General features: G+C 35.4%; 1 protein-coding gene across 10 annotated transcripts in view; it reads left to right on the top strand.

Moving 5' to 3' along the window:
- The window catches only part of TUT4 (terminal uridylyl transferase 4), a 113,884-nt gene that overhangs the window by 44,849 nt on the left and 41,779 nt on the right, over positions 1-27,256 (top strand). For all 10 annotated transcript variants that reach the window (XR_012915300.1, XM_075998398.1, XM_075998415.1 and 7 more), the window contains 9 exons: positions 3,203-3,319; positions 12,331-12,508; positions 14,042-14,130; positions 15,306-15,357; positions 17,443-17,512; positions 19,438-19,564; positions 22,638-22,757; positions 22,919-23,131; positions 26,883-27,057. Coding sequence is in view for 9 of the 10 variants with exons in the window: in XM_075998398.1 (XP_075854513.1) it covers positions 3,203-3,319; positions 12,331-12,508; positions 14,042-14,130; positions 15,306-15,357; positions 17,443-17,512; positions 19,438-19,564; positions 22,638-22,757; positions 22,919-23,131; positions 26,883-27,057 (1,141 nt within the window). In the remaining variant the exon portion in view is untranslated. The remainder of the gene's footprint in view (positions 1-3,202; positions 3,320-12,330; positions 12,509-14,041; positions 14,131-15,305; positions 15,358-17,442; positions 17,513-19,437; positions 19,565-22,637; positions 22,758-22,918; positions 23,132-26,882; positions 27,058-27,256) is intronic.

Here is a 27,256-nt window from a genome sequence, read left to right as displayed (position 1 = left end):
TACCAAAGAAGACATAAATCCAAACCATCAGATTTGGGTAAATTTCCATATGGTGAGTGTTAAATAATGACTTGGAAATACTTAGAATCTTCATGCCCAGAAATCTTTCTTCTGGCTTGTCTGCAGAAAGTTTAAAGAAGGTTCGTTAGTCTGTTTGTTTAATGGTAAAATAAAATATAACTATAATAAAAGAAATATTTACACATTTTTCATATGTTTTTTCTGTAAAACTAGAAACTTTGTGATGGGTGAGAGCATTTTTGTCTTCTTTGATATCATGCCTATTGCCTTACCTTGCTCAAAGCATTTGGTTGCTAATTAGAGGTAATGTGCATAGTAGTCAAATGCATTGATTTTGGAGTTACTGGGTCTAGCTCTGCCACTTACTGGTTGGATAATATCAAATAAATTACTTAACCTCTTTAAACCTTGGTTTCTTCACCAGTAAAATGGGATTAACAAAAATAACAACACCTAGCTCATGGGGCTGTTATGAAGATTAAATGAGAGAATACAAGTAAATTTCTTGGCACAATACCTGGTATGTAGTAAGTACTAAATAAAGATTAGCTACTTGTAGAATTGAATTGTTTTGCCAGGCAGGGCAATTTTTATTATTTTATAAATAAGGAGATAGACTCTGGCTCTGATGTTAGAGATTTACTCAAGGTCAGCCATCCCAGGTCTTCTGACTCCCCATTCAGCATAGTACCAAGATTCTCTTACTAAAATAATCTAGACATGCCCTTATCGTCTAATGTTTTATAACTGAAAAATTCATGTGATTGATTTCATGACTCCCTTAGTGACCTTATCAATACTCATGGCTTTAGGTATTCTGTATATATTCTTTCAACTCCTGAATCCAACTCTTTTTACATCTCCACTGATCTCGTCTTAAGGCAAGCCAACATCATCTTTTTTTCTGAATTATTGTAATATACTGATAACTGCAATAAGCTTTTCTTATTTCTGTTCTTAATATAGAAGGCAAACAATATTTTTACAATATTGATTAGATCTTGTAATTTCTCTGCTCAGAAACTTTAATGGCCATCCATCACACTTAGAATAAAAAAGCCAGTCTTCACAGGGTACCTTGTGATCTGACCCCTATTACTTCTCTGTTTTAGTCATACTAGCTTTTTTGCAATTTGTCAAACATTTTAGGCATATTTCTGCCACAGGGCCTTAGCATTCACTTTTTCCTCTGTTTGGAATGTCTCTTTCCAGATATCCACACAGCTCTATCCTTTATTTCCTTTAAGTCACTTTATCAATAAGATATTAAGTGATGACTCTATTTTAAAAAAACAGTAACTGTCCCCACCCATATTCTTATTTATTTGTTTGTGCATTTGTTTATTACCTGTCTCCCTACATTAGAATGTAAATTTTTTTTTTTTTTTTTTTGAGACAGAGTCTCGCTTTCTTGCCTAGGCTAGAGTGAGTGCCGTGGCATCAGCCTAGCTCACAGCAACCTCAAACTCCTGGGCTCAAGCGATCCTCCTGCCTCAGCCTCCCGAGTAGCTGGGACTACAGGCACAAGCCACCATGCCCGGCTGATTTTTATATTATATATATTAGTTGGCCAATTAATTTCTTTCTATTTTTATGGTAGAGACGGGGTCTCGCTCAGGCTGGTTTTGAACTCCTGACCTCGAGCAATCCGCCCGCCTCGGCCTCCCAGAGTGCTAGGATTACAGGCGTGAGCCACCGCGCCCGGCCTAGAATGTAAATTTATACAGACAGGAATTTCCATCTGTTTTGTTTCTTGCTATTATCCCTAACTCCTAGAAAAATGTTTTACATATAATATGAACTTAGAAAATATGTGGTAAATAAAGACATAGTTGTGGTTGGAAACTAAGAGGTAGAGTTTTCTCTAAATCTTAATTCATTCTCCAATAGGAATTGATTTGAAAAAAATTTTATTCTAAAGAATTGAAATAACTAGATTGAGTGGAATTTTCTTATTTGCTTGTTGCCTTGGGCAAATAACTTAATCCCTGAGATTTAGTTCCTTTGCCAGTAAAATAGGGAATCCTGATAGGGTTTTTATAAGGTTAATAGATATTCTATAAATAGTGGCTATATTTATTTTTATTCTGTGGCAGGACTGTTGCTAAATTTGGGGCAGGTCTCATTTAAAGAAAATCATATGTAATATTCTGAGGTGAGAGAGTCTTTTTTGTCAGGAGGTGCAGTCTATTGAATATCAAAGATCAATCTAAAATAAAAACTAAGTATTGCTGAAGTTTCAATGTAAGGCATTAGAAACAGTGGTTTAAAATCCAGTATGCATTTAATATGTTTAAATAAGTTTTAAACTTATTGTATTTAATAAGTTGTAGCTTTTTATCATGCAGTCTTTTGGGTAGAGTGTTGGGTTCAGACTCAGACATACACGAATTTAAATTCAGCGTCTCCCACTTAATATATCCTTGTCAAAGTTGCAAGCTCTCTGAGCTTTTGTTTTCACATCTATAAGATGAAAATAATACCAATCTAATTGAATGATTAGAGGATATAAAATGAGAAATTGTATGTAAAACACCCAACATAACATAGTGCCTGGTACCTAACAGGCACTCAGTAATTATTAAGTTTTATTATTCTGAGAATACATATACAAAATATGAATGAAATATTGTGATTAATCGTTATCGTGTCAGAATTGTTATTCCCTTCAGAGTAGTGACCTCAGGAGGTTATCTATTTAATCCCATGATTCTGTGATTGATTGGAGTGTTTTTGGAGCTCAGCTTTTGAAATTGTCTTCCATATTTGTGATCCGTTCTATTGAAATCCCCTATTTTGAGGGTGGATTATACTTTTTATAGTAATCAAAAAGACTGAAAATTAAGTTTGAAACCAATTTTTGGGATAGCATTGGAATAAGACTAAGTAGTAAGACTGCCTTTCTTATCTTACATGTGTTCTAAAGATGATATTAGATGAGTATTAAATATATTTAGCATTGTAATGATAGTGTTTGAAGTTTAGCGTATAATCTCCTATGATGACTATTTAGACAAGGACAATTACCTCCTAGGTATATAAGTACTGATTTGTTTATTAGAAACTTATTCCCTCAGTGCTTATTTCTGTCTGTTATATTACATAATTGTGTTATTCACTTATGTAGTCAATAATTTACTCCTTTTCCTATAAAAATGCATTTTTTAACTTGTCTCTTTAGCGATCACCAGAATATACTAATTGCCGGTATCTATGCAAACTCTGCTTAATTCACATTGAAAACATTCAAGGAGCTCATAAACATATCAAGGAGAAAAGACATAAGAAAAATATTTTGGTAAGTTCTTTTAAAAAATTCATTTCTCAAATGGTAAAACTGTATCAAATATTTTTTATTTTTGAAGCTAAAAATGAGGTATTTGTCCAATGTGACGTTAGTAACTGAAGTGATAGCCCTAGAAGCTGTGATTGCTTCCCTTATTTCAGGTGGTGAGAAGAGTAACCTTCTCAAGACCAGTTTGCTCATCCTGAAGAATGTTGTTTCCTAAGTTTAAAGCAGTCAGGTACAATCAATCTATCTAACTGATATTTATTGAATTCTTTTAGGCAATGGTGAATAAGATAGTTATGGTTTCTGCTTTCAGAGTTTCTAAGAATTGGTGAGGGCATACATTGAATAAGGTTTTTAAGTATAATGAACCTTATTAAAAGGGAGAGCATAGTGCTAAAGAAGTGTACAAGGATATTTTACTTGGTCTGCAATAGGGAGAAAGTGACATTGAGTTGAACCTTGAAGTAGTAGGTTAAATGACAAAGAGATGAGTGGCCTGGAGAGGTAAGTGGAGAGCATTTTACACAAAAACGCATGAATAAAAGTCTTTAGGCAGGAAAGGCGATGGCATATGAGGAACTAAAAATCCAGTATGACTAGAGCAGAGAGGTAGGGAGAAAATGGTATGACATGAAGCTAGAGAAGTACAGACCACGCAGGATCCTAAAAGCTTTAGACTTTGGGAGATTGTAATTTTTCAGGTATTTCTGTTAAAATATATCATAGACACAGATATGAATACTTTTCTTTTTAAAATGTATTAATATATTAACTATTTAATTTTTTCTTTTTAAAGTTACAGTAATAATACTGTGTAACATGTTGATGATCAATCTCTAAGTCTCAGTTCATACATCTTCTCTGAGAAGTAGTCTTTTACCTGACCCTTTCAGCAGGTCTGGGTAAGGTACTCCTTTGTGCTCCCAAAGCAGCTTTTGCATACCTTGATCAGAAAACCTAATGCCCTGTATTCTTGTTGTCTGCCTTCTCTCCCCTTCTAGACTTCATTATTCAGTATTGTAGAGGGCAGGTTTAGTTTCTTCATTAATTTTGTTTCTGAATTGCTAAGGACAATGTCTGACACGTAGGAGGTACTCAGTATATTTTTCTTGAAAAAATGAATGCACGGAAGCAAATCAGGAACTTTGAAGGAAAGAAATCATTCACACTTCACCAGCCTATTATTTTGATTTAATTAGAGCTTGAGAAGATTTAATAGGACAGAGACAAGGTGGTAGGTAGGAGATAATAATTGGGAATTTTCCATTAATGTTGAAAGATGCTAATCATTAGTTCTAGGAGGTTCAGGTTATTCTAAGAAAGATACTTAAGAAAACCATACTTATACACATTACAGGTCAAGTATCCCTTATCCTAAATGGTTAGGATCAGAAGTATTTTGGATTTTGGATTTTTTCAGAATTTGGAATATGTGCATTATACTCCAATGAGCATTTCCTTTGAGCATCATGGCAGTGCTCATAAAGTTTCAGATTTTGCTGGGTGCAGTGGCTTGCACCTGTAATCCGAGCTACTCAGGAGCCTGAGCAAGGAGGATTGCTTGAGCCCAGGAGTTCGAGACCAGCCTGGGCAAAATAGCAAGACCCCATCTCAAAAAAATCATCTATGAAACACAGTTAATATCATACTTAATGGTGAAGACTGAAGGCTTTCCCCTCAAGATTGGGAAAAAAGACAGGTATGAATATGCTACTGTGGAAAAGAGTATGGTGTTCCTCAAAAAATTAAAAATAGAACTGCTGTGTGATCCAGCAACTTCACTTCTGGGTATAAACTTAAAGAGCTTGAAAGCAGTGTCTCAAAGAGATATTTGTACACCCATATTCTTAGCAACATTATTCACAGTAGCTAAAACATGGAAGCACTCCCAGTGTCTATTGACAAATGAATGGATAAGCAAAATGTGGCATATTCATAAAATGGAATATTATTTAGTCTTAAGGATGGAAATTCTGTAATGTGCTACAAAATGGAGGAACCTTGAGGGATTATGCTAAGTGAAATATGTTAGTCACAAAAAGAAAAATACCATATGATTCCACTTATATGAAGTTTTTAGAGTAGTCATAAAAAAATAAAGTGGTGATTGCCAGGAACTGGGAGAAGCGGGCAATGGGAAGTTATTGCTTGATGGATGTAGAGTTTCAGCTTTGTGTATGTATACTGTGTTAAAGTGTTTGGATTTTATTTTCAGCATTATGGAGCTTAATGACATGTATTTTTGCAAGGTCACTGGCATCAGTGTGAAAGAAGCCTAAGAAGGGTCTATTTGGGGAGACCAGTTAGTCTTTTGTGATTATCTAGTTAAGCAATGATGAACATTTGATCTGAAGTAGTTGTGATAATGGAATAGGATGTAGAATTGTGGAGGTGGAGGCCTAGGATGTCTAGAATGCTCATAAGGTATCTAATTTAAGATGTTATCATAGGTTATGGTGTCATTTACTTAGAGGAAATAAAGCAGTGTTTCAGAATATACTCACTTTGAGACACTTATGGGACATTTCAAGTAGAGATTTCCCGTAATCATTTGCATATAAGGATCTGGAACTTATATTAGGAGCTGGAGATTCAGATTTGGTAATCTTCAATATATTGAAGTCATGGGTGTGGGTAAGATCACCAGAGGAGTGAAAAAGAGAAAAGATCAAGTAACACAAACATTTGAGGGACTAGTAGAGGAATAGCAGCCAATAGACTGGTGAAGAAGTAGTCCAAAGTGTGATAATACAGGTAAAAATAATCTGAGATCTTGAAAATGTCTGATTTAGCAAATAAGGAGGTTTTCATAATCCTGGTGAGAGCGGTTTCTGTTTTAGAGCTAAAAAATACATAGTTTTGGCCTGGCGCGGTGGCTCACACCTGTAATCCTAGCACTCTGGGAGGCCAAGGTCAGGAGTTCGAAACCAACCTGAGCAAGAGCAAGACCCCATCTCTACTAAAAATAGAAAGAAATTAATTTGCCAACTGAAAAAAAAAAAATATATATATAGAAAAAATTAGCCGGGCATGGTGGCACATGCCTGTAGTCCCAGCTAGGTACTCAGGAGGCTGAGGCAGAAGGATTGCTTGAGCCCAGGAGTTTGAGGTTGCTGCGAGCTAGGCTGACTCCATGGCACTCTAGCCCAGGCAACAGAGTGAGACTCTGTCTCAAAAAAAAAAAAAATACATAGTTTTGAGTAAGCAGGGGTAAGGGATTTAAAAGGAGGGGTTGACTCAATTTTCAGGAAAATTCATAGTGAAGGAAAAAAAGGAAGATTGGTAGTAGCAGACGTGGCATACAGGATCTTTTCTTTTTTTTCCTTTTAATATGGCAGAGTAAAACTCTTACCACAGTTTTAATTTTTTATTTATTTGAATAATCATTTGATTAATCTTTATCTCTTTCTTGAATGTGAATTCCATGAGGGCAGGGATTATATGCATTCTTTTTTTCCCATTGTAACTCCATTGCCTGGCACAGTGCCTGGCATATAGTTGCTTTTCTTGTGCTTGTGGCCATTTGTATTAATATATCTTCTTTGGAGAAATGTTTATTCAAGTCCTTTGTCCATTTTTGAATTAGGTCATTTTTTGTTTTCCAGGCAAAATAGCAAGACCCCATCTCTGTTGTATATTTTGATATTAATCCCTTATTAGATATATGATTTACAGATGTTTTCTCCCATTTTATGGGTTGCGTTTATACTGTGTTGATACTGTCTTTTGATGAACAAAAATTTAAAATTTTCATGCAGATAGATTTATTTTTTCTTTTGTTGCTTGTGTTTTTGGTGTCATATCCAAGAAATCATTGCCAAATCCAATGTCTTGAAGCTTTCCTCTTCTGTTTTCTCCTCAGAGCTTTATAATTTTAGGTTCTTAGTTATGGTTTTATGGTTTGAGGTTTAGGTTTCAGTTTCTTACATTTAGGTCTTGAATCCATTTTGAGTTAATTTTTGTGAAGGTCACATCCAACTTCATTCTTTTGCTTGTGGATATCCAGTTTTCTTTGCATCATTTGTTGAAAAAACTGTCCTTTCCCCATTGAATGGCCTTCGCACACTTGTCAAAAATCATTTGACCATACATGAGAGGGTTTATTTCTGGTCTGTCTATTCTATTCCATTGGCTTATATATCTGCCTTTATACTAGTACCATACTATTTTGATCACTGTTGCCTTATAATAAGGTCTTGAAACCAGAAAGAGCAAGCCTTCTAGCTTTGTTCTTCTTTATAAAGATTTGGGGTCCCTTGAGATTCCATATGAATTTTATTTGAGATTTCTATAGGGATTACATTGAATCTTTAGATTTCTTTGGGTAGTATCAACATCTTAACAATTTTAAGTCTTCCAATTTGTGAACAGTTTTTCTGTTTATGTTTTCCTTAATTTAGTTCAATAATGTTTTATAGGGTATTTTTCCATAAGAGATAGGGTTTTACTTTGACAGGCTGAAGGGCAGTGGCCTGATAGTAGCTTACTGCAACTTTGAATACTTGGGTTCAGATGATCCTTCTGCCTCAGCCTCTCAAGTAGCTGGGACTATAGGCATGCACCACCATGCCTGGCTAATTTTTAAATTTGTTTGTAGAGATGGGGGTCTTACTATGTTGCCCAGGCTTTCCCTGAACTCCTGGCCTCAAGTGATCCTCCCACCTAGGGTCTGCCAAAGTGCTGGGATTATAGGTGGGAGGAGCTACTGTACTTATAGCTTTCATTGTACAAATCTTTCACTTCTTTATGTAGTTCCTTAGTATCTTATTATTTTTTATGCTGTTATATATGGGATTGGTTTTTAGTTTCCTTTTAAGATTGTTAATTGTTTGTGTATAGAAATGCAGCTGTTTTTCATGTTGACTTTGTATCCTGCTGCTTTGCTGAATTCAGTTTAGTTCTAAACAGTTTGTGTGTGTGGAATCTTTGGGTTTTCTACATGTAAAATAATATTATCTGCAAACAGGGCTAATTTTATTTCTTCCTTTCTAATTTTGCTGCCTTTTGTTTCTTTTTCTTGCCTAATTGCTCTGGCCAGTACTTTGTTGAATAGAAGTAGCAAAAGAGACATCCTTGATCCTGATCTTAAAGGAAAAGCTTTCAGTCTTTGACCATTGAGTATGATGTTAGCTATGGGTTTTTCATATATTGCCTTTATTATGTTGAGTTAGTTTCCTTTTACCTCTAGTTTGTTGAGTGTTTTTTACTACAGAAGAGTTTTGAATTTTGTCAGATGCTTTTTCTGTGTTAATTGAGATAATCTTTTTTTTTTCTTTATTTATTTAATTTTGGTACGGTGGTGTATTACATTGATTGTTCATTGTATGTTGAACCATCCTGGCATTCCAGGAATAAATCCCACTTGGTCGTGGTATATTACCATTTGAATATGCTGCTGAATTTGGTTTGCTGGTATTTTGTTGAAGATTTATTGAAGGTTTTTAAGTAGGAGGATTATGGTAGCAATATGGAGAATGGGATGAAGGGCCAAAGATTGGAAATGCTGATTTATTAGGAGGCTCTTGCCTCTTGGGCAAGTTTTCTTAGTCTAAACTAATTCTTTCTGGAATTTACTTCATTTCAGCAGAAGACACCATCAATCACTCATTTATTTAGGACAAACACCTTTAAATCATCCTTGATTCATCTTTTTCTCTTATACCATACATTGAAACCATCATCAAATTCTACAGACTTTATTTTCAAAATATTATGTTTCTAAACTCAGGCATTCATTGCATACTTCTACTTCCTACTTTAGTCTAAGCCCCCATCATCTTTCACCTGGACTATTTGTAACTTACCTCCTCTGCTCCCTACAATCTGTTCTCCATTTAGCAACCAGGATTGTTCTTTTAAAATGTCATATCATGTTACTGAGTCCTCTTAGCCCCTCAATGGCTTTTCAACTTAGAATAAAATCCAAAGCCCTTACCAAGTCCCGTAAGGTCATACAATATTTGATTTCTTATTAACTCTTCAACCTCATTATCATCCACAGTTTCCCCTTTGTTAGTCAGTTACAGCCACCTTGGTCTCCTCAAATAACATGAGGGACTTTCTTGCTTCAGAGTCTTTGCATTTGCTATTCTCTTTGTCTGGAATGCTGTTAACTTACATGTCTCTCTCCTTCACTTCATTCAGGTCTCTGATTAATGTTACCTGTTCAGAGTGGACTTTTTTTGTCCACCTTATTCTAAATAACACACTTTGGGAAGCTGAGGTGGGGGGATCACTTGAGGCCAGGAGTTTGAGACCAGCCTGGTCAATATAAAAAGATCTCATCTCTACAAAAAATAATAATAAAAATTAGCCGGGTGTGCTGGTGCACTCCTGGAATTCCAGCTACTCAGGATCGTGAGATGGGGGAGGGTCGTGAGATGGGGGAGGGTCGTGAGATGGGGGAGGGTCGTGAGATGGGGGAGGGTCGTGAGATGGGGAGGGTCGTGAGATGGGGGAGGGTCGTGAGATGGGGGAGGGTCGTGAGATGGGGGAGGGTCGTGAGATGGGGGAGGGTCGTGAGATGGGGGAGGGTCGTGAGATGGGGGAGGGTCGTGAGATGGGGGAGGGTCGTGAGATGGGGGAGGGTCGTGAAATGGGGGAGGATTGCTTGATCCCAGGGATTTGAGGAGTGTACTACGATCATGCTACTGTATTCCAGCCTGGGTGACAGAGCAGACTGTCTCAAAAAAAAAAAAACAAAAAAAAAAAAACTGCATGCAAAGCTGGAGGAAAGAAATTAAAAACAAAACACAACAATAGCAACAAAAATAATACTCCCTTCCCATCATTTTTTAGCCTTTTCCCCAATTTTATTACTCTTCATAGCACTCTCATGACATGATATATTTATTGTCTATTTCCTTTAACTAGAATTTAAATTATATGAGGGCAGGCTGGGTGCGGTGGCTCACGCCTATAATCCTAGCACTCTGGGAGGCCGAGGTGGGAGGATTGCTCGAGGCCAGGAGTTTGAAACCAGCCTGAGCAAGAGTGAGACCCTGTCTCTGCTATAAATAGAAAGAAATTAATTGGCCGACTAATATATATAGAAAAAATTAGCCGGGCATGGTGGCGCATGCCCGTAGTCCCAGCCACTCGGGAGGCTGAGGCAGTAGGATTGCTTGAGCCTATGAGTTTGAGGTTGCTGTGAGCTAGGCTGACGCCACGGCACTCACTCTAGCCTGGGCAACAAAGGGAGACTGTCTCAAAAAATAAATAAATGAATGAATGAATGAATGAATGAATGAATGAATGAATGAATGAATGAATAAATAAATAAATAAATAAATAAATAAAAAATGAGGGCAGGGACTTGATTGGTAATGTATGTGACAGGCAATATAGAGGATATCAGGAAGATAAGAGGATGGTCAATGATAGGATATCAGTGAGAGTGTTTGATGGAACAATAATCCTAAAGGAAGTAGGATAGGCTTATTAATAGCTTAGGGGGAGGAGTTTGTTCCTTAATTGTCTTTTATTAGCAATATAATTCAGAGCATTTTGTGGTACTTCCATGTATATAAACATAATTTTGTAGCACGTTGATCTCTTATTATTGTTTCATTGTCTGTTGCTATTAATCTGTTGGATGAATCCTAAAAAAGTAGTCCTGAAAACTTAGATGCTCTCCCAAGATTTAGATTATAATTAAAAATCCCAGAAATGGTCACAGAAATTTATAGAAATGAGGTTTACTTATCCCCCCCATGTTTGATAACTCTGCACCTGGGTAAGTTTTGCTTATGTTAAGACTGAATATGGTAACAGTGAAAATCAATGTGGACCCAAGTCTTTACTTAACTATATTGGAGTGAGTGTGTGGGGAAACGAGCTAGTTTTAGCTATTATATCTGATGGGAGCATCATGTCTCAAAAGATGAGAGAGTATTTCTTTTTTTCCTTTTTTAAGAGACAAGGTCTCTCTGTTGCCCAGGCTGGAGTGCAGTAGAGTAATCACAGCTCACTGCAGCCTCAAACTCCTGGTTTCAAGTGATCCTCCCACTTCTGCCAAGTTGAGTAGTTAGGACTACAGACGTGCGTCATCACTCCTGGCTAATTTTTAAAAATTTTTTGTAGAGACAGGAGTCTCATTATCTTGCCCAGGCTGGTCTTGAACTCCTGGGCTCCAGGGATTCCTCCTGCCTTGGTCTCCCAAAGTGTTGGAATTACAGGCATGAGCTACCATGCCCGGCCAGAGATTGTTTCTTGACTGCAAAGTGTTATCAGAAAATGCTTATAATACTAAATGAAAGAAACAGTATGGTCTCAGATATGTTAAAAAATGAAGTAGATAGTAGGATTTGAGATTGTGGGTGATTTTCTCCTTTGTATTTTCCTTTATATTTTATATTTTGTAAATGGCATCTTTTCATAATCAGAAAAATAATTTATAAAAGTCATTGTGTATATATAACATAGTCCCTTTTTAGCTCCTTGGTTTAAATGGACTTTCAATCTTTTAGCAGAATGGAGATTTCTTGAATATTTTGTATAACTTCGGTTTGCTAAAATAACGAGAAATCAATTGTAAATACTAGGCAATGTGGTGGAGTCCAGGAAGTCTTCCTGTGACCATTTAATCTGATACTGTATATGCTGATTAGATACGATTCAAGACTTTTTGCTACATCTGAGACAATCTTCCTTGGTGCAACAGAATTGTCAGCTAAGTGTTGTATTTATGGTATCTTGGCTTTGGTGTAGCATTTCAGAATTTATGTAGACAGTACAGTAAAACAAATTTTAAGAAGTTAATAGCAGCCACCCCTGTCGTCCATGCCGCATTCTTGGAGACCTTCTTCACAAAGGCAGTATCAGTTTCTTTTGTTCACTAGACCTTCTTCACAAAGGCAGTATCAGTTTCTTTTGTTCACTTCTGTATCATATATGGCTTACATCTGGTGCATAGGTGAATATTTGTTGAGTTAATTTGTTTCTGTTCTTCCCTGCTAAATGTAAGGATATTAAAATAGAATTTTTTTGTCATTATTGTGAAATGTTAACACTAATAGGAAAAACAGGAAGAAAGTGAGCTTCGTTCTCTGCCTCCTCCTTCCCCTGCCCACTTGGCTGCTTTAAGTGTTGCAGTTATTGAATTAGCAAAAGAGCAAGGAATAACAGATGATGACCTCAGAGTTCGCCAGGAAATTGTGGAGGAAATGTCAAAGGTTATAACGACATTTTTACCAGGTACAAATACAGTTCATGTTTGATTTTTAAAATCATAAAACTGTTCGCCTTGTTTCCTCTTGAACTAGGATACATTTTTTAATGTTTTTCTTTCTCTTTTTTCCTGTTCTTAAAAGTTAAATAGATTTGATTGTTTTATGAATGACTTTTTTTGGGAGAAATGTTTTAAATAAAAAGAATTGAGATTTATGGCACAGCATAAGTTTGTGGTAGGAAGAAAAAGATTTTCAAAATATTCGATACAGAATAATTTCTTAGTGTTCAAATTTTATATTTTTCAAAATATTATATAATTTTCAGTGTCATTGATTTCTAAATGGAGTTTTTAGTTATATTGTTTTCAGTATAAACATTCCAAATAGTCACTTAATAAAATTCCTATTGCCTGCTGGTAGGGAAAAATTAATTTATTTCAGTAGGGACTTTAGAAAAATGTTGTTTTTTGGTGCAAGGGGATGTCAGGTCAGGTTTATTTGAATCATTTATGTATTGACTAAAATTTGCTGAGCCCATGTCATTTTTTATATCAATATAGGGTTAAAGTAAATGTATCTTAAAAGACTTATTTCTTCCCACCAAAGGGATTTTGTACAGTTGATAAATTATATTTTCATATAGATTTATTTTGAGATTTATAAGAAAGAATATAAAATTGAAATGCAAAATGAAGTATTTTTATTTAAAAATTCTGTAATATGATTTTCTACCTAAAGTATATTGAATTCTAATTTAAATTTATATATAAAACAGTTTATTATTATAGGAAGAAAAGGAATAAAATGTTTATGATTTTAATGACTTGGATGACTTTCAGACATTTTGTGAGCTTGAAAGGTTGACTTTTATACATATAACTGAGCATGAACTTAAAGTTTCTAAGAAACTAAATCTGCCCGATCAGTCCCAATCATGTTATTTTCAACTTGTCCTCTGGTGAGATCTTTTTTAAAATTTGCCTTATTATGATCTTTGAAATAACACATTTGATAGTCTGAGAGAGATATAGGTAGTGTATTATTGCTCCTATTTAATTTTTCTATAAACTCTTGAGAACCACAGAGTCTTTTGGATTTTAGGTTTACAATATCAGTGGACTTGGCTTTACTATTTAAAAAATCATTGGCATCGAATATCTGTGATCTTTTCCCCATTCAGTGTGATATTTCTTACATAAATATCTAAATATAAATGTAGTTTGTGCCAGTAGCTATAACTAGGTTAGTACATTCATTACATTAAATATTGAATGCTAAACATATTCTCAGTCATTTCTCTATGAACTATTACCAAACTTTTGTTCAAACACTGAACTTATATGAATAATTTCTCTCCCTTCTCTGTTCCTGTACCCTATAACTGAGAAACGTTATTTTATAGATCAGTTAGAAAGGGTATCATTCTTGTATAATCGTTTTACTAGAAGTGTGGGAAGATATAGAAATGAAGTGTATACAATTTTTCTGTTGCTTATTTTTTTAAAGCCCCCATGTTTGTACTCCATTTCACGCTTTTGATGTTTTTCCTTTATTCCAGAGTGTTCACTTAGGTTGTATGGCTCGTCTCTGACTAAGTTTGCTCTGAAAAGTAGTGATGTTAATATAGATATAAAATTTCCTCCCAAGGTAAGTAATTAGAAGAGAATCTTTCCTATATAATACCTAATACAATAATTTGGTAATTTTTATAGATTATCTTTTTAGAGAAGGGATAGTGGAATATAAAACTCTGGTTTGCCGAGTGTTACCATCATAACTAATCATTGCTTTTGGAAATTACTATGGGAAAAAAGGAAGCAAAAGAGGAAGGCAGTCAAAGGGGAAAAATGGTTATATCTGAGCATGTTGAATAGTTATTACTTCTGGTATGCAATATTGAAAGTGGAAAGAGTTTTGAAATCAGACATTGGGGTTCAGATCTTGGCTGTGATGAGCAAGTTATTTGATCTTTTTGAGCCTTGGTTTCCTCATTTTCAAAACAGGGATAATAATTTTATATTAAATGTGATAATATGTATCAGGTGTTTTAATATAGTACCTGGCACGTGATGAGTACTTTTAATAAGTAGCAGTAGTATCATTAGAAATAGTATCAATATTGTTTAGCACTGCTAACATTGCTTATTTGACATATCAAAACATTTAAAATAGTCAATATTTTATGTTTATAAATCTTTGAATAATATGTTTATGCTCAAAGGGGTTGATTTGGGTGACAATTTGGTGTTTTAATTTCTAGTCTGGGGAGGGGGGGTCATGGGCAATATATGTAACCTTAACATTTGTATCCCCATAATATGCTGAAATAAAAAAAATTTCTAGTCTGATACATTTCCTTTCCAATTAATGGGTGATTATTCAAGTGGCTGCAAAGTATACTTTCAACGTTTGACAAGCTTGTTACGTAAAAGTAGTAATTTACTCTAAGCCTTTTGGTCAAGTTGCCCATTTCTGAAAGTTTTTATCTCAACAACTTCTTTTTAATAGTTATTTGGTAAACTTGTTTCTTTTCCATTTGTTTTGCTGTGAAATTGTTTTCCTGTGAGAACTTTTTCTCACTTTAAGAACCCATGAATTCTAGGAATGTTGCTGAAATAATAGTGATGCATCGTTAATTAGATTATACTTCTGTGAACAAAATTTGTTGACATAAAAGTAAAACGCTATTCTGTTTTTATTATTTTAAAATACATAGCATGATTTTATTTAAATGTTACTCTTTAATGGAATTGAGTTCTCCCTAATATTTTGCTACCTAAACTTTGAAATTAGTTTATTGATTTAATTTGAAACTTTTTTAGATGAATCATCCCGATCTTCTGATACAAGTTCTTGGAATTTTAAAAAAAAATGGTGAGTTTCTTTCATTTTTTTTTTTAATTTGTCTTTCTAAAGGTACATACATTGTGTTATTTTATATAGCTAGCCAAGTTAAAACTAAAATTGCTAGCATACTGAGTCACTGTATTACATGTGGACATATATTTGTTTAATAGGTATATTAGAAAATATACCTGTCAGGTCAAAAGTACCATATTAAAATAGATATGTAAAAAACTGCTGCCTTTGGGGTAATTTAAATATTAGCTTTGAATATTATGGGCATTCTTGCGTAAAAGAAGAAAGAAAACCTGTAATTATTAGGAGGTCGTTGATGAAGGCAGTTTAGGAAGAGATTTGGTATAAAAGTGCATTGAGTACATATTTTTTTTTCTCCCCACTTTAAACAATGATAATCGTTTATTTATATCAACTGAGTCTACCTATTTTTTTATATGTACCTTGTCTATGTGGCTTGTATTTGTAAACAGGACATTCATATAGGTAAAAAATACTTTAAAAATAAAATTAAAAAATTATAATATTCTTTAAACCAGGCCCCAGGTCATGTATTATACTCTACAAGATTATTTTCTTGGTTTTAATTTGTTGTTTTTTCTTGTATTAAATTAAATACTTAAGATTAAGCTCAAGATCTGGAGTAAGATTTCTGGGCTCAGATTTTAGTTCTGCCACTTACTGGTTGTATGTACTTTGACAAATTATTTCAGTGTTAATGCTTTAGTTTTTTCGTCTGTTAAATGGCAATAATGTAGTGTCTTTTTGATGAGAAGGTTGTTGAAGGGATAAAATAGGTTAAGCCATACTTTAGAAGAGTACTTGATATATGATAACCTCTTACTACATTTTTGCTGCTGTGATTGTTTTTATTACTTTAAATTAGGAATTGAAAGTACCTAGCAAAAGTATTTGCAGTTTGGCTTAGAGAGCCCTGGTTTTAGCCTTACCCTCTTATTGGTTTTAATGTCAGTTTTAACCTTTTTCTTTCCTCCTGCCCCATCAACCCTCTTATTTATCAGTTTTCTGCTGGCAATTGTCCTGAGAAATTAGTTTTTAACGAATGAGTTTGGTACCCTTTATACTATAAAGGTATTTTAATATAGTTTTTTTCTTTATACATACTTGTTTCTAATTACTCAAAACTTTAAAGCTTAAGAGGTGGTATACATAGCTTTTACCTCTCCAGACTTACTAGATAGGATCAACCTAGTACAAATATTTAAAATATGATTTTTGCACTAAAATATGTAAGTAGATCATCTTAAATCATATAACATAGATTTATAAAACTCAATTTCATTTAAAAATTTATTTCCTCCTTTATGTTCTCATTGTATCCTTTACAGACCTTTCTCCTGATACAGGATTTATTTGTTTATATGTTTGTATTCCAAACCTCTTATTGAGCTTTAGGTCTTCAGCACATGTTTTTTGAATAAGTCATTCCAATGAGTACTATTGAGAGATTTTCTTTGAATTTCAAATGAAATAATGTTAATCTGTCTGTTTTTATTTAGATTAGACAATTAAGTCATGGGACTTCCTTGGAGATACAGAGAAAGACTCCAGGGTATAAATGTGCTTCATCTAGTTAGTCCTCCTTTAGCAGCTTTGATTAGGCAGACTCTTCATATATTAATAGGAAATATGGCCAACAGAGTTAGCTTCTACTTGCACCAATAATTTAAAAGAATTAAACTATCAAAGCATGATAGGTCCTCATTTCATGACTCCTGTGGAAATAACCTTCAGAAGTAAGTGATGTCCTCTCTTTGCTGTATCTGTGAAGGTTTAACAACTTTGACTAGATGATCTACTTACTTGGAAACATTCAAACTTTTAGGGATTTTAATGCCTTTCTTCTTAAGGTGATTATAATTTTTGGACAGTATTTGGGACTACCTGTGGTTTGTCATGTATAACAAATGACACCAAGAGAGGTAAGAGATTCTATTGGGTTGATGCTCATGATGAGAAGAGTGCATTATCCCACAGAAGCAATGCGAGTGATTTTTAGAAGGAAACTATTACTTAATGTTTACCATACAGTAAATATTTTAAAGATATTGACATTAGCTTACTTTTTTTTCTCATTAGTATTATATGTAGATGTGGAATCTGACTTTCATGCTAAAGTTCCTGTTGTGGTGTGCAAAGATCGGAAAAGGTTGGTAATAATGAAGAGAAAATATTATAAAAAAAACCAAACCCCAAACAACCAAATTTGCAGTGAACTATCTATAAGAGAGAAAAGTTTTGTTTTAGATTTCTTACTGGATTAATATGACTAAGCTAGTTTCTATTCATTAAAAGTAGCAAGCTCATCAAATGCATGTGAATAAGAAATAGAATTACCAGATAGTTGAAAATAAAACAATGTAGGTAAAACTTTCATTTTTTTCCCTCAAGTTCATTCACTCACCCAACAGTATCGAGCATTTATGTATATGTAGGTACTGCTTTGCTCCAGGGATACAAACATAAATAAGAAATAACCCTTCTTCCCAAGAATTTCAGTCTGTTAGAATCTAGTTTTTAGTTCATTGAAAAGAAATGAGTCATTGAAGTCTGATCTTGTCTGTCAAGTCTGATGTCTGTAGGACTGAGAGCAAAGTGCGTTTGCAAAAGGAAACTAAAATAATTCTATCTGAAGTCAGTATGGGAGGCATAGAAACAATACAGAAATGATAAAGTATTCCTTTATTGATTAACTTTTATTTCTTACATTTTAAGATTGTTTTATTTTCTTATTCAAAGCTAGAAGAGTCTGTGGAGATCTAGTTAAATTCCTTACTTTCTAAATTAGAAAATTGAGACCTGGAGTGGTTAATCCAAATTGTCCAATTCACTTTTTAAGGGAAAATTAGAATTGGAAAAGAGGCAGTCTGACTTCTAATGTTTTTTTCCACCACATTGTGTCAAATTGCCTCTGTATGGCAACCTCAGATTCATTCTTCTTCCTGCTTCCAAAATATCTCTGTTACACTCTGTCACCCCATTTAAGGTAGCTGTAGTTTTCACTTACGTATAACTATAACCTGAGCATTAATATGTAAACCTTTCTAATCTTTAATCTGAAAATAACATCAATAAAATCATGAAAGCTTGGAATAGGAAAAATTAAGAAATATAAGGCCGGGTGCGGTGGCTCACGCCTGTAATCCTAGCACTCTGGGAGGCCGAGGCGGGCGGATTGCTCAAGGTCAGGGGTTCGAAACCAGCCTGAGCAAGAGCGAGACCCCGTCTCTACCATAAATAAAAAGAAATTAATTGGCCAACTAATATATATATAGAAAAAATTAGCCGGGCATGGTGGCGCATGCCTGTAGTCCCAGCTACTCGGGAGGCTGAGGCAGGAGGATCGCTTGAGTCCAGGAGTTTGAGGTTGCTGTGAGCTAGGCTGATGCCGCGGCACTCACTCTAGCCTGGGCAACAAAGCGAGACTCTGTCTAAAAAAAAAAAAAAGAAGTATAGCTAGCTAGTTTATTATTTCATTTTTTGCTTTTCTTATGTGTAAAGCAAAAAGAATGAACTAGGAAATGATGTTGCACTATTTGACATTGAGTAGATCAATGTCCTTTTATATAAATCAAATTTTGGTGATTCATAATGCTGTTTTTGAAATTAATTTCTCATGAACTTGAATACTAAATGAGGTTGAAATTTATTTCTGAAGTATAAATGAACATTAAAGACATCTTTCTGCTGGGCATGGTGGCATGTGCCTATAGTCCCAGCTACTTGGGAGGCTGAGACAAGAGGATCACTTGAGGTCAGGAATTCAAGGTTATAGCAAGGTATGATTAGGCTACTGCATTCCAGTCTGGGCAACAGAGCTAGATCCTGCCTCTTAAAAAAATAAACTAAAACACACACACAAAGTATCTTTATATAATTTATGTGGAACATTAGTAATAGAAATTATATATAGTTTTTATTTACCTCTAAGCTTATTAAAACATTTATTTATTATGACTTTTAAGGTACTGTATTAAAATATGGTGACTGGAAAGGGTAGCAGCCATAGGACTTGAAGTATACTGCTTTTTAAGGTATTAATACAGTGAAATTTGCTTTTTTTCTCATTCACAGTGGTTTACTTTGTAGAGTAAGTGCAGGAAATGATATGGCATGCCTCACTACTGATTTACTTGCTGCTCTTGGCAAAATGGAACCTGTCTTTACTCCCTTGGTGTTAGCCTTTCGCTACTGGGCTAAGGTAAGTGAAACAGAAGGAAAAGTATTTAATCTTCACAGTCAGGTTTTTTCTTGCACTGACATGTAACATAAATTGTAACATGTGGGACAAAGTAATTATCTGTGCCAGACAGAGAGGTGTGGCAGGTTCCAGTTAATGGACATCAGAATAAAGTCTCAAAGCCATATAGACTTACAGATATATTTTGGAATTTTTAATTGTCATAATTTATTCTCTTCTTATATACTATAGAAATGTTCTCTTTTTTTTTTTTTTTTGAGACAGAGTCTCGCTCTGTCACCTAGACTAGAGTGCCGTGGCATCAGCCTAGCTCACAGCAACCTCAAACTCCTGGGCTCAAGCAATCCTTCTGCCTCAGCCTCCCAAGTAGCTGGGACTACAGACATGCGCCACCATGGCCAGCTAATTTTTTCTGTATATATTAGTTGGCCAATTAATTTCTTTCTATTTATAGTAGAGACGGGATCTTGCTCTTGCTCAGGCTGGTTTCGAACTCCTGGCCTCGAGCAATCCTCCCACCTCGGCCTCCCAGAGTGCTAGGATTACAGGCGTGAGCCACCGCACCTGGCCAAAATGTTCTCTTTTATATCTTAATATATGAGGCTCAAGTTTTCACTCTTATAAGTTAAAGTTGTAACGTTATACAATATGGTATGTAAGTTAAGTTTCTTTTGTTGGCATATTTTTTTCCAATCTGTGAGAATGATACTATCTTCTATATCATTGATAACCTGCAGCATTTTCTGAATGGGGGATTAGTTATCTAAATTTCTTAAATTGGAATTAATTTATATATCTAAAGGCTGTGGCTGTCCTGTGCTCATATCTTTGATGTGGGGGTAGGGAGAAGGAATGGTTAAGTAATTACCAGTATCAGTCCAAGTCATCAGAGAGAGAGAGATTTTTATGTGTGTGTGTTCTTACCATAACAGTATAGTATTCATCACTTGTTAGATTAGTCATGAGTAAATTCTCAGTCTTTTCAGAAAACTGATTAAGAAGGTGGTGGTAGGCCGGGCGCGGTGGCTCACGCCTGTACTACTAGCATTCTGGGAGGCTGAGGCGGGTGGATCGCTCAAGGTCAGCAGTTCTAAACCAGCCTGAGCAAGAACGAGACCCCTTCTCCACTAAAAATAGAAAGAAATTAATTGGCCAACTAAAAATATATACAAAAAATTATCTGAGCATGGTGGCACATGCCTGTAGTCCCAGCTACTTGGGGGGCTGAGGCAGAAGGATTGCTTGAGCCCAGGAGTTTGAGGTTGCTGTGAGCTAGGCTGATGCCACGGCACTCTAGCCCAGGTGACAGAGCGAGACTCTGTCTCAAAAAAAAAAAAATTAAATTAAAATAAAATAAAATAAAATAAAAAGAATGTGGTGGCAGAATGATAATTTCAGAGCAAAAACAGCCAGAGGATTCTCTTTGGAATTTTTTTTTTGGACTCTGATTAGAGGATCCCCTCCCTGCCCTCCTCATATGCTTAGAGCAGCACCAGCTTGATGAGTACAGCTTGAAAAGTAAGGAATAGTCAGAAAGCATGAGGTTGGGGCTTCTTTATACTCAAGACCTTGTATTTGCCATTTCCTTCATCTAGAATATTCTTACCTTAGGTATCCAGAATGTTCTATGCTTACTTTTTTCAAGTTTCTGCTCAAATTTCACCTTATTGTAGTTACCTAGAGCACCGGTCCCCAATGTTTTTGGCACCAGGGACCAGTTTCATGGAAGACGATTTTTCCACGGATGTGTGCGCGTGCGCAGGTGGAACTCAGGTGGTAATGCCAGTGATGGGGAGTGGCAGTAAATACAGATGAAGCTTAGGTTCACTTGCTCTTGGCTCACTCACCTCCTGCTGCATGCCACCTCCCCCACCATGTAAAATAGCATTTCCTCTATCATTTTCCCTGCCTTTACCTTGCTTTATTTTTTCATAGCATTTACTACCACCTGCCATACATATATTTATTTGTTTACAATCTGTTTTCTTCCATGAGATTATAAACTCTTTGAGGGCACAGATTTTACTCTGTTTCATTGATTCACTTCTGGTCCCCAGTGTCTCTTATTTTACTGTTTCAGAATATAGTACACTCTCAATAAATGTTTGTTGAATAAATTACCCAGCTTCTTTAGAAAAGATATTTTTAGGCTGGGCATGGTGGCTCATACCTGTAATCTCAGCACTTTGGAAGATGAGGTGGGAGGATTGCTTGCGATCAGGAATTTGAGACTGGCCTGAACAACATAGTGACAATCCCATCTGTTAAAAAATTGTAAAAACTAGTCGAGTGTGCTCATGCATGTCTGTAGTCCCAGTTATTCAGTAGGCTGAGGAAGAGGATTGCTTGAGCCCAGGAGTCCATCATCCTGTCTCAAAAAAAGAAGACATGTATATATATATATTGTATATGGTTATTTGAGTTATAGACAAAGGCATGGAAGAGTACATAGAAGGTTGTTAATAATTGAGGCAGATGAGATAAAGAAAAAATATATATATATTTTTAAGAGGTTGTACTCTATTGCCCAGGGTAGAGTGCAGTGGCGCAATCATTGCTTACTGCAACATTGAATTCCTGGTCTCAAGTGATCCTCCTGTCTCAGCCTCCCAAGTGGCTGGGACTACAGGTGCACCACCATGCCTGGCTAATTAAAAATAATTTTTTTTTAAGAGATGGGATATTGCTATGTTACCTAGCATGGTCTTGAACTCCTGGCCTCAGGTGATCCTCCTGTCTTGGCTCCTCAAAGTACTGGGATTACAAGTGGGAGCCACTGTGCCTGGCCTGAGAAAAATATTTTTAAAAGGTGTCCACAGTAAAAGCACTACATACAATATAACTCCATTTAACTAAAATATCTATGTATCTTTTTATGCATAAAAAATGAGTGAAAAGAACAACATGTTAATGTTTTTTATTTCTAGTTAGTGATAATTTCTGGTCATTCCTTATATTTTTCTTTGTTGTTTGCACTTTTTACAATGCTTAGGGTAGTAAAAACAAGCTATTTTTATTGTGAAAATTAAAAGAAGCTAAGTGGTGGTACTTCTCTCCCCCCTTCATTTTGCAGTTGTGTTATATTGACTCCCAAACTGATGGTGGAATCCCTTCTTACTGTTTTGCTTTAATGGTGATGTTTTTTCTACAACAAAGAAAACCCCCTCTTCTTCCTTGCTTACTTGGAAGTTGGGTAAGCATGAATTTGTGATGTATATGTGCATGTATATATGTAGTTTGCTCTTGCACAGTGTTCTGCTTAAACATTTTAAGCTGGAATTCTGGTTTGTCTATCTTTTTTTTTTTTTTTTAAATAATTTTTCCACTACCAATTTGGAATGCCTTTTCATATAGATTGAAGGCTTTGACCCAAAAAGAATGGATGACTTTCAGCTGAAGGGCATAGTAGAAGAGAAGTTTGTGAAGTGGGAATATAATTCAAGTAGTGCAACTGAGAAAAACTCAATTGCTGAGGAAAACAAAGCTAAGGCAGACCAACCAAAAGATGATACCAAGAAGACAGAAACAGACAACCAAAGTAATGCCATGAAGGAAAAACATGGCAAAGTAAGCTTTTTTGTTTTTGTTTTTGGCTTTTCTATCTGTAGAATTTGTGATGCCTTCGATTGAAGCTATTTGAATAGTAGATTGACCTTGAGTACGCCTCTTGGCCTCATTTTCCTCATCTATAAAGTGAGGGGTTGATCTGGTTTAGTTTTTCAGTACCGAGATACCCTAATGAATTTATATACCTCATTTTGGAAAACTTGTATTGTTTGAATCATGTGAAGGTAATTCTATCTTTTTTCATTTAGGCAAAGAAAATTTCCTTCAGGAGTTGGTCTCTGACCAGACTTTCATATATGGGAATTATTGCCAGATTGGGTGGATAAATAAAGGCCCTGTGCTTTATGAAAGGGTGGCTTGCTTATTTGATCATTCAACATTCATTTATTAAGGACCTGCTATGTGCCAGTCATTATCTTGAGTGCTAGAGAACCAAAGATGAATATACTTAGATTGTGGCTTCTAGATGCTTGTACTCTTCTGAGTAGAGAGATGCATCATTACAGAAGTCCAGACTTTTCTGAAATCATTGCTTTAGCTATACTGAATTATTTGTAGTTCCTGGGATAAACTTCCCTACTCCATTCAACTCTCCCACTTTCCTAGACTACCTCTTACCTCTCTCCTCAGACTACCACAGTACTCTCAGCTAGTGATTTTGCTTATAACTTTTTGAGAATTCTGAAGCAATCAAAAGAGAACTTCTACACACTTCTATCATTATCTATCACCTGTACTCACATATTCTGCCTTGTGGCTTGTCGTTTTTTTTTTTGTTTTTTTGTTTGTTTTTTAAGAGATAGGGTCTTGCTCCCTCTCTCAGGCTAAAGCGCAAAGTGGCATGATCATAGCTCACTGCAGCCTCCAACTCCTGGGGTTAATCAATTCTCCTGCCTTGGCCTCACAAGTAGTTGAGACTACAAGCACATACCACCATGCTTGGCTGGTTTTTAATGTTTTTTTTTTTTTTTTTTTTTTTTAATAGAGATGGAGTCTCATTGTGTTGCCTAGAGGGGTCTTGAACTCCTGGGCTCAAGTGATCCTCCCACCTCAGGTGTTCCAAAGTGCTGAGATTAAAGGTGTGAGCCACTGCACCTTGGCTGCTGCCTGCTTTCATAAAGGAATTTTGGAATTTTCTATGTTCTTATCTAAAGTCATTTTCTTCATGTGTATTCAGTCCCATCCCTTCTTCTCTATTAGTTTTTCTCTATTAGTTCTTCTTGTCTATTAGTTTTCCTTCTTGTCTAGCAGTTTTTCTCTGTTCCTCCTAAATTACCAATTTTTCATTTTCTAATGAATCAAGCATGCTTTTATTTCTCCCATTTTAAAGAAAAATCTGATACAACTTCCACTCCCAGCTATTTTTTGCTCTGTTTTGCAGTAAAACTTCTTGTAAGAATTATCTGTATTCACTATTTTCAATTTCTGTTTCTCCTTACCTCACACTAACTAGGCTTTTACCCCATCAATATGTCAAAACTTGTATCATCAATGTCAGTAAACCTCCACATTACTAAATCCAATGATCATTTCTCAATTTTTATCTTTTTTGACTTATCAGCAACATTTGCCAATTGATTGCTTCCTTCTCTGAAAAATTTTTTCACTTGACTTTTAGGATATTACACCCATAGCTAGTTATTCCTTCTCAGTCTCCTTTGTTATTATTCCTTTCCTCTCTAGTCTCTTAATATGGAAGTGCTTGAGGGCTCAGTTTGTGATCCTTCTCTTCTTGTGTATGTACAGTCCCTTGGTAATCTTATCCAATCCCATGGATTTTACATACCCTCTGTATGATGATGGCTTTCAAATTTAAATCTCCAGCCAGACTTCTCTCTTGACTTTCATAATTCTATATCCAGTTGTTCATTTAAAATCTCTACTTAGCTGTCTAATCAATGTCTTAAACTTAACATGTCTAAACTGAACTCCAGATTCTCCCTTCAAACTTGCTCAATACTCAATTTTCCCATCTCAGTTGATGGCACTCCATCCTTTCATTTGTTTAATTAAAAACCTTAGAGTCATCCTTTATTCCTCTCTTTCTTTCATACCCCATAGTCTGTCAGGAAATCCTGCCATATCTACTTCAAAATATATTCAGAATTTGATCATCTCCCACCACCTCTACTGTTACTATCCTGGTCCTTGCCACCATCATCTCTGGCCAAAGATGTTTGCTACAGTTTCCTAACTGGTTTCCTGGCACAGACCCATGCCCCCTATAGTCTATTCTCATTTTCTTTCTTTCCTTCTTTTTTTTTACTCACCACTGTACTAACGAGGACTTTATAGTCTATTCACAGTAATCAGAATGGTTCTTCTAAAACATAGGTCAGATCATGTCCTTCCCTTTCCCCACACTCAGAATGCTTCAGTTGCTCTTCATTTCATTTAGAAAAGAAGCTGAACAAGTCCTTACTGAGTAGCTGTTTGCTTTCCTCTTCTACTCTTCCTCTCACTCTACCATACTAACTTTCTTGGTTTTCTTTTAATGCTAGTCACACTCCTACTCTGTGTGTTTGCTCTGTTCCCCCTTCCTAGAATACTTTTCCCTATTCTTCAGATCACACCTTCTCAACAAGTCTTACCCTGACCGCTCTATTAAACACTTTTAACCTTCTTCAGCTCCCACATTCCCATACTTTTTATTTTACTCTACTTTTTTTCCCATAGCACTTATCTTCTAACTTACTATGTAATTTACTTATTAAGTTTACCTGTCTTCTTAAGCTCCATGAAGGCAAGGATCTTCCCTCCTGCCCCACACAACCCCAAATATATATCCTGAGTGTCTAGAATACTGCCTGGCACATAGTAGGCACTCAAGGAATAGTTGTAGAATTGAATGTGTGAATGACTGTTTCATGCCTTTATGCTGCCTAGGGGTTGCTTTTACCCAGTGTTCATCTAGCTAATTCCTTTGGAATTCAGGTATTACCCCTTCTGTTATGACCCACTGATTTAGAGGTCCATCTTAGTATGTAGCATTTACTGTAATTGTTAAATTGTTTTTCCCTGTCCTAATAGTCTATGAAGAAGTAGTACCTCACCTTATTTGAGTGGCAGTACTCACAACATGAACCCACTAGCCAGGTGGTCTTTAGTCAAATCCTTGCCCTGTAATATCTCTACTTCATAGAATTATTAGAATTAATTGTTAATATATATGTAGCTCTTAAAAGAATGAATGTTACACGAGCTCTCATTATTTTATGATATTCCCAACAATGCTTAGGACATAGTAGCTTCTACAGAAATGTTTGCTAAATGAAGGAATTAGTTTTTTGAAAGACAGGGCATTTACTTAGCTTTAAAAAGTATTGTAATGAGGAGCTATAGTAGTTATTATGCAATGGTTTGCAGTTTTGGCTACACATGAGAATCATTTTAGGGAGTTTTAAAAATCCCATAGCCCAGTCCCTTACATAGCCCAATCAGTTAAATCAGAATCTTGGGAGGGGTTTAGAATGTGAGATTGGTGTGGAATTCAGGCATTAGGGTATTTTAATGCTTCCCATGTGATTCTAATGTGTAGCCAGGGCCAAGAATCACTGGTTTGGTGGAAAGAATACAGAATTCCTAGGAGTCAGTAAACTGAGACTTTGTTCCCAACTTTGCCTCCCACTGACGGATTTTTGGCCAGTTATTCTCAGTTTTTGAAAATGTGATCTCTAAAGTCTTTTCTAACTGAAAATTCATTGATGCTGTAGTTTTGAAGCTTAAATGAAAAGTATTTTTTCTTTTCCAGTCTCCATTAACATTGGCAACACCAAATCAGGTATCCTTGGGACAATTATGGTTAGAGCTGCTAAAATTTTACACACTGGATTTTGCTTTGGAGGAATATGTCATATGTGTACGGATACGAGATATTTTAACAAGAGAAAACAAAAACTGGCCTAAGAGGCGAATAGCCATCGAAGGTGAGATGATGATGTCTTATATTTCAGTTGGAGAATATATTTGGTGTGCCTTTAATCAATCATCTGTTTTTAAATTCAATGTTATAAATTTTATCTCTTGGCTTTGTAGCACTATATATGCCATTAGGTTTTTATATATTTAATTAATTCTGTGTCAAGTCCATTATAGTTTTATAGGATTAATACTTATTTAAAGGTT

The sequence above is a fragment of the Microcebus murinus genome, chromosome 2 (genome assembly GCF_040939455.1).
Source record: "Microcebus murinus isolate Inina chromosome 2, M.murinus_Inina_mat1.0, whole genome shotgun sequence".
Lineage (NCBI taxonomy): Eukaryota > Metazoa > Chordata > Mammalia > Primates > Cheirogaleidae > Microcebus > Microcebus murinus.
Note: the sequence above shows the minus strand (reverse complement) of the source record. Positions and strands in the feature narration are given on the sequence as shown.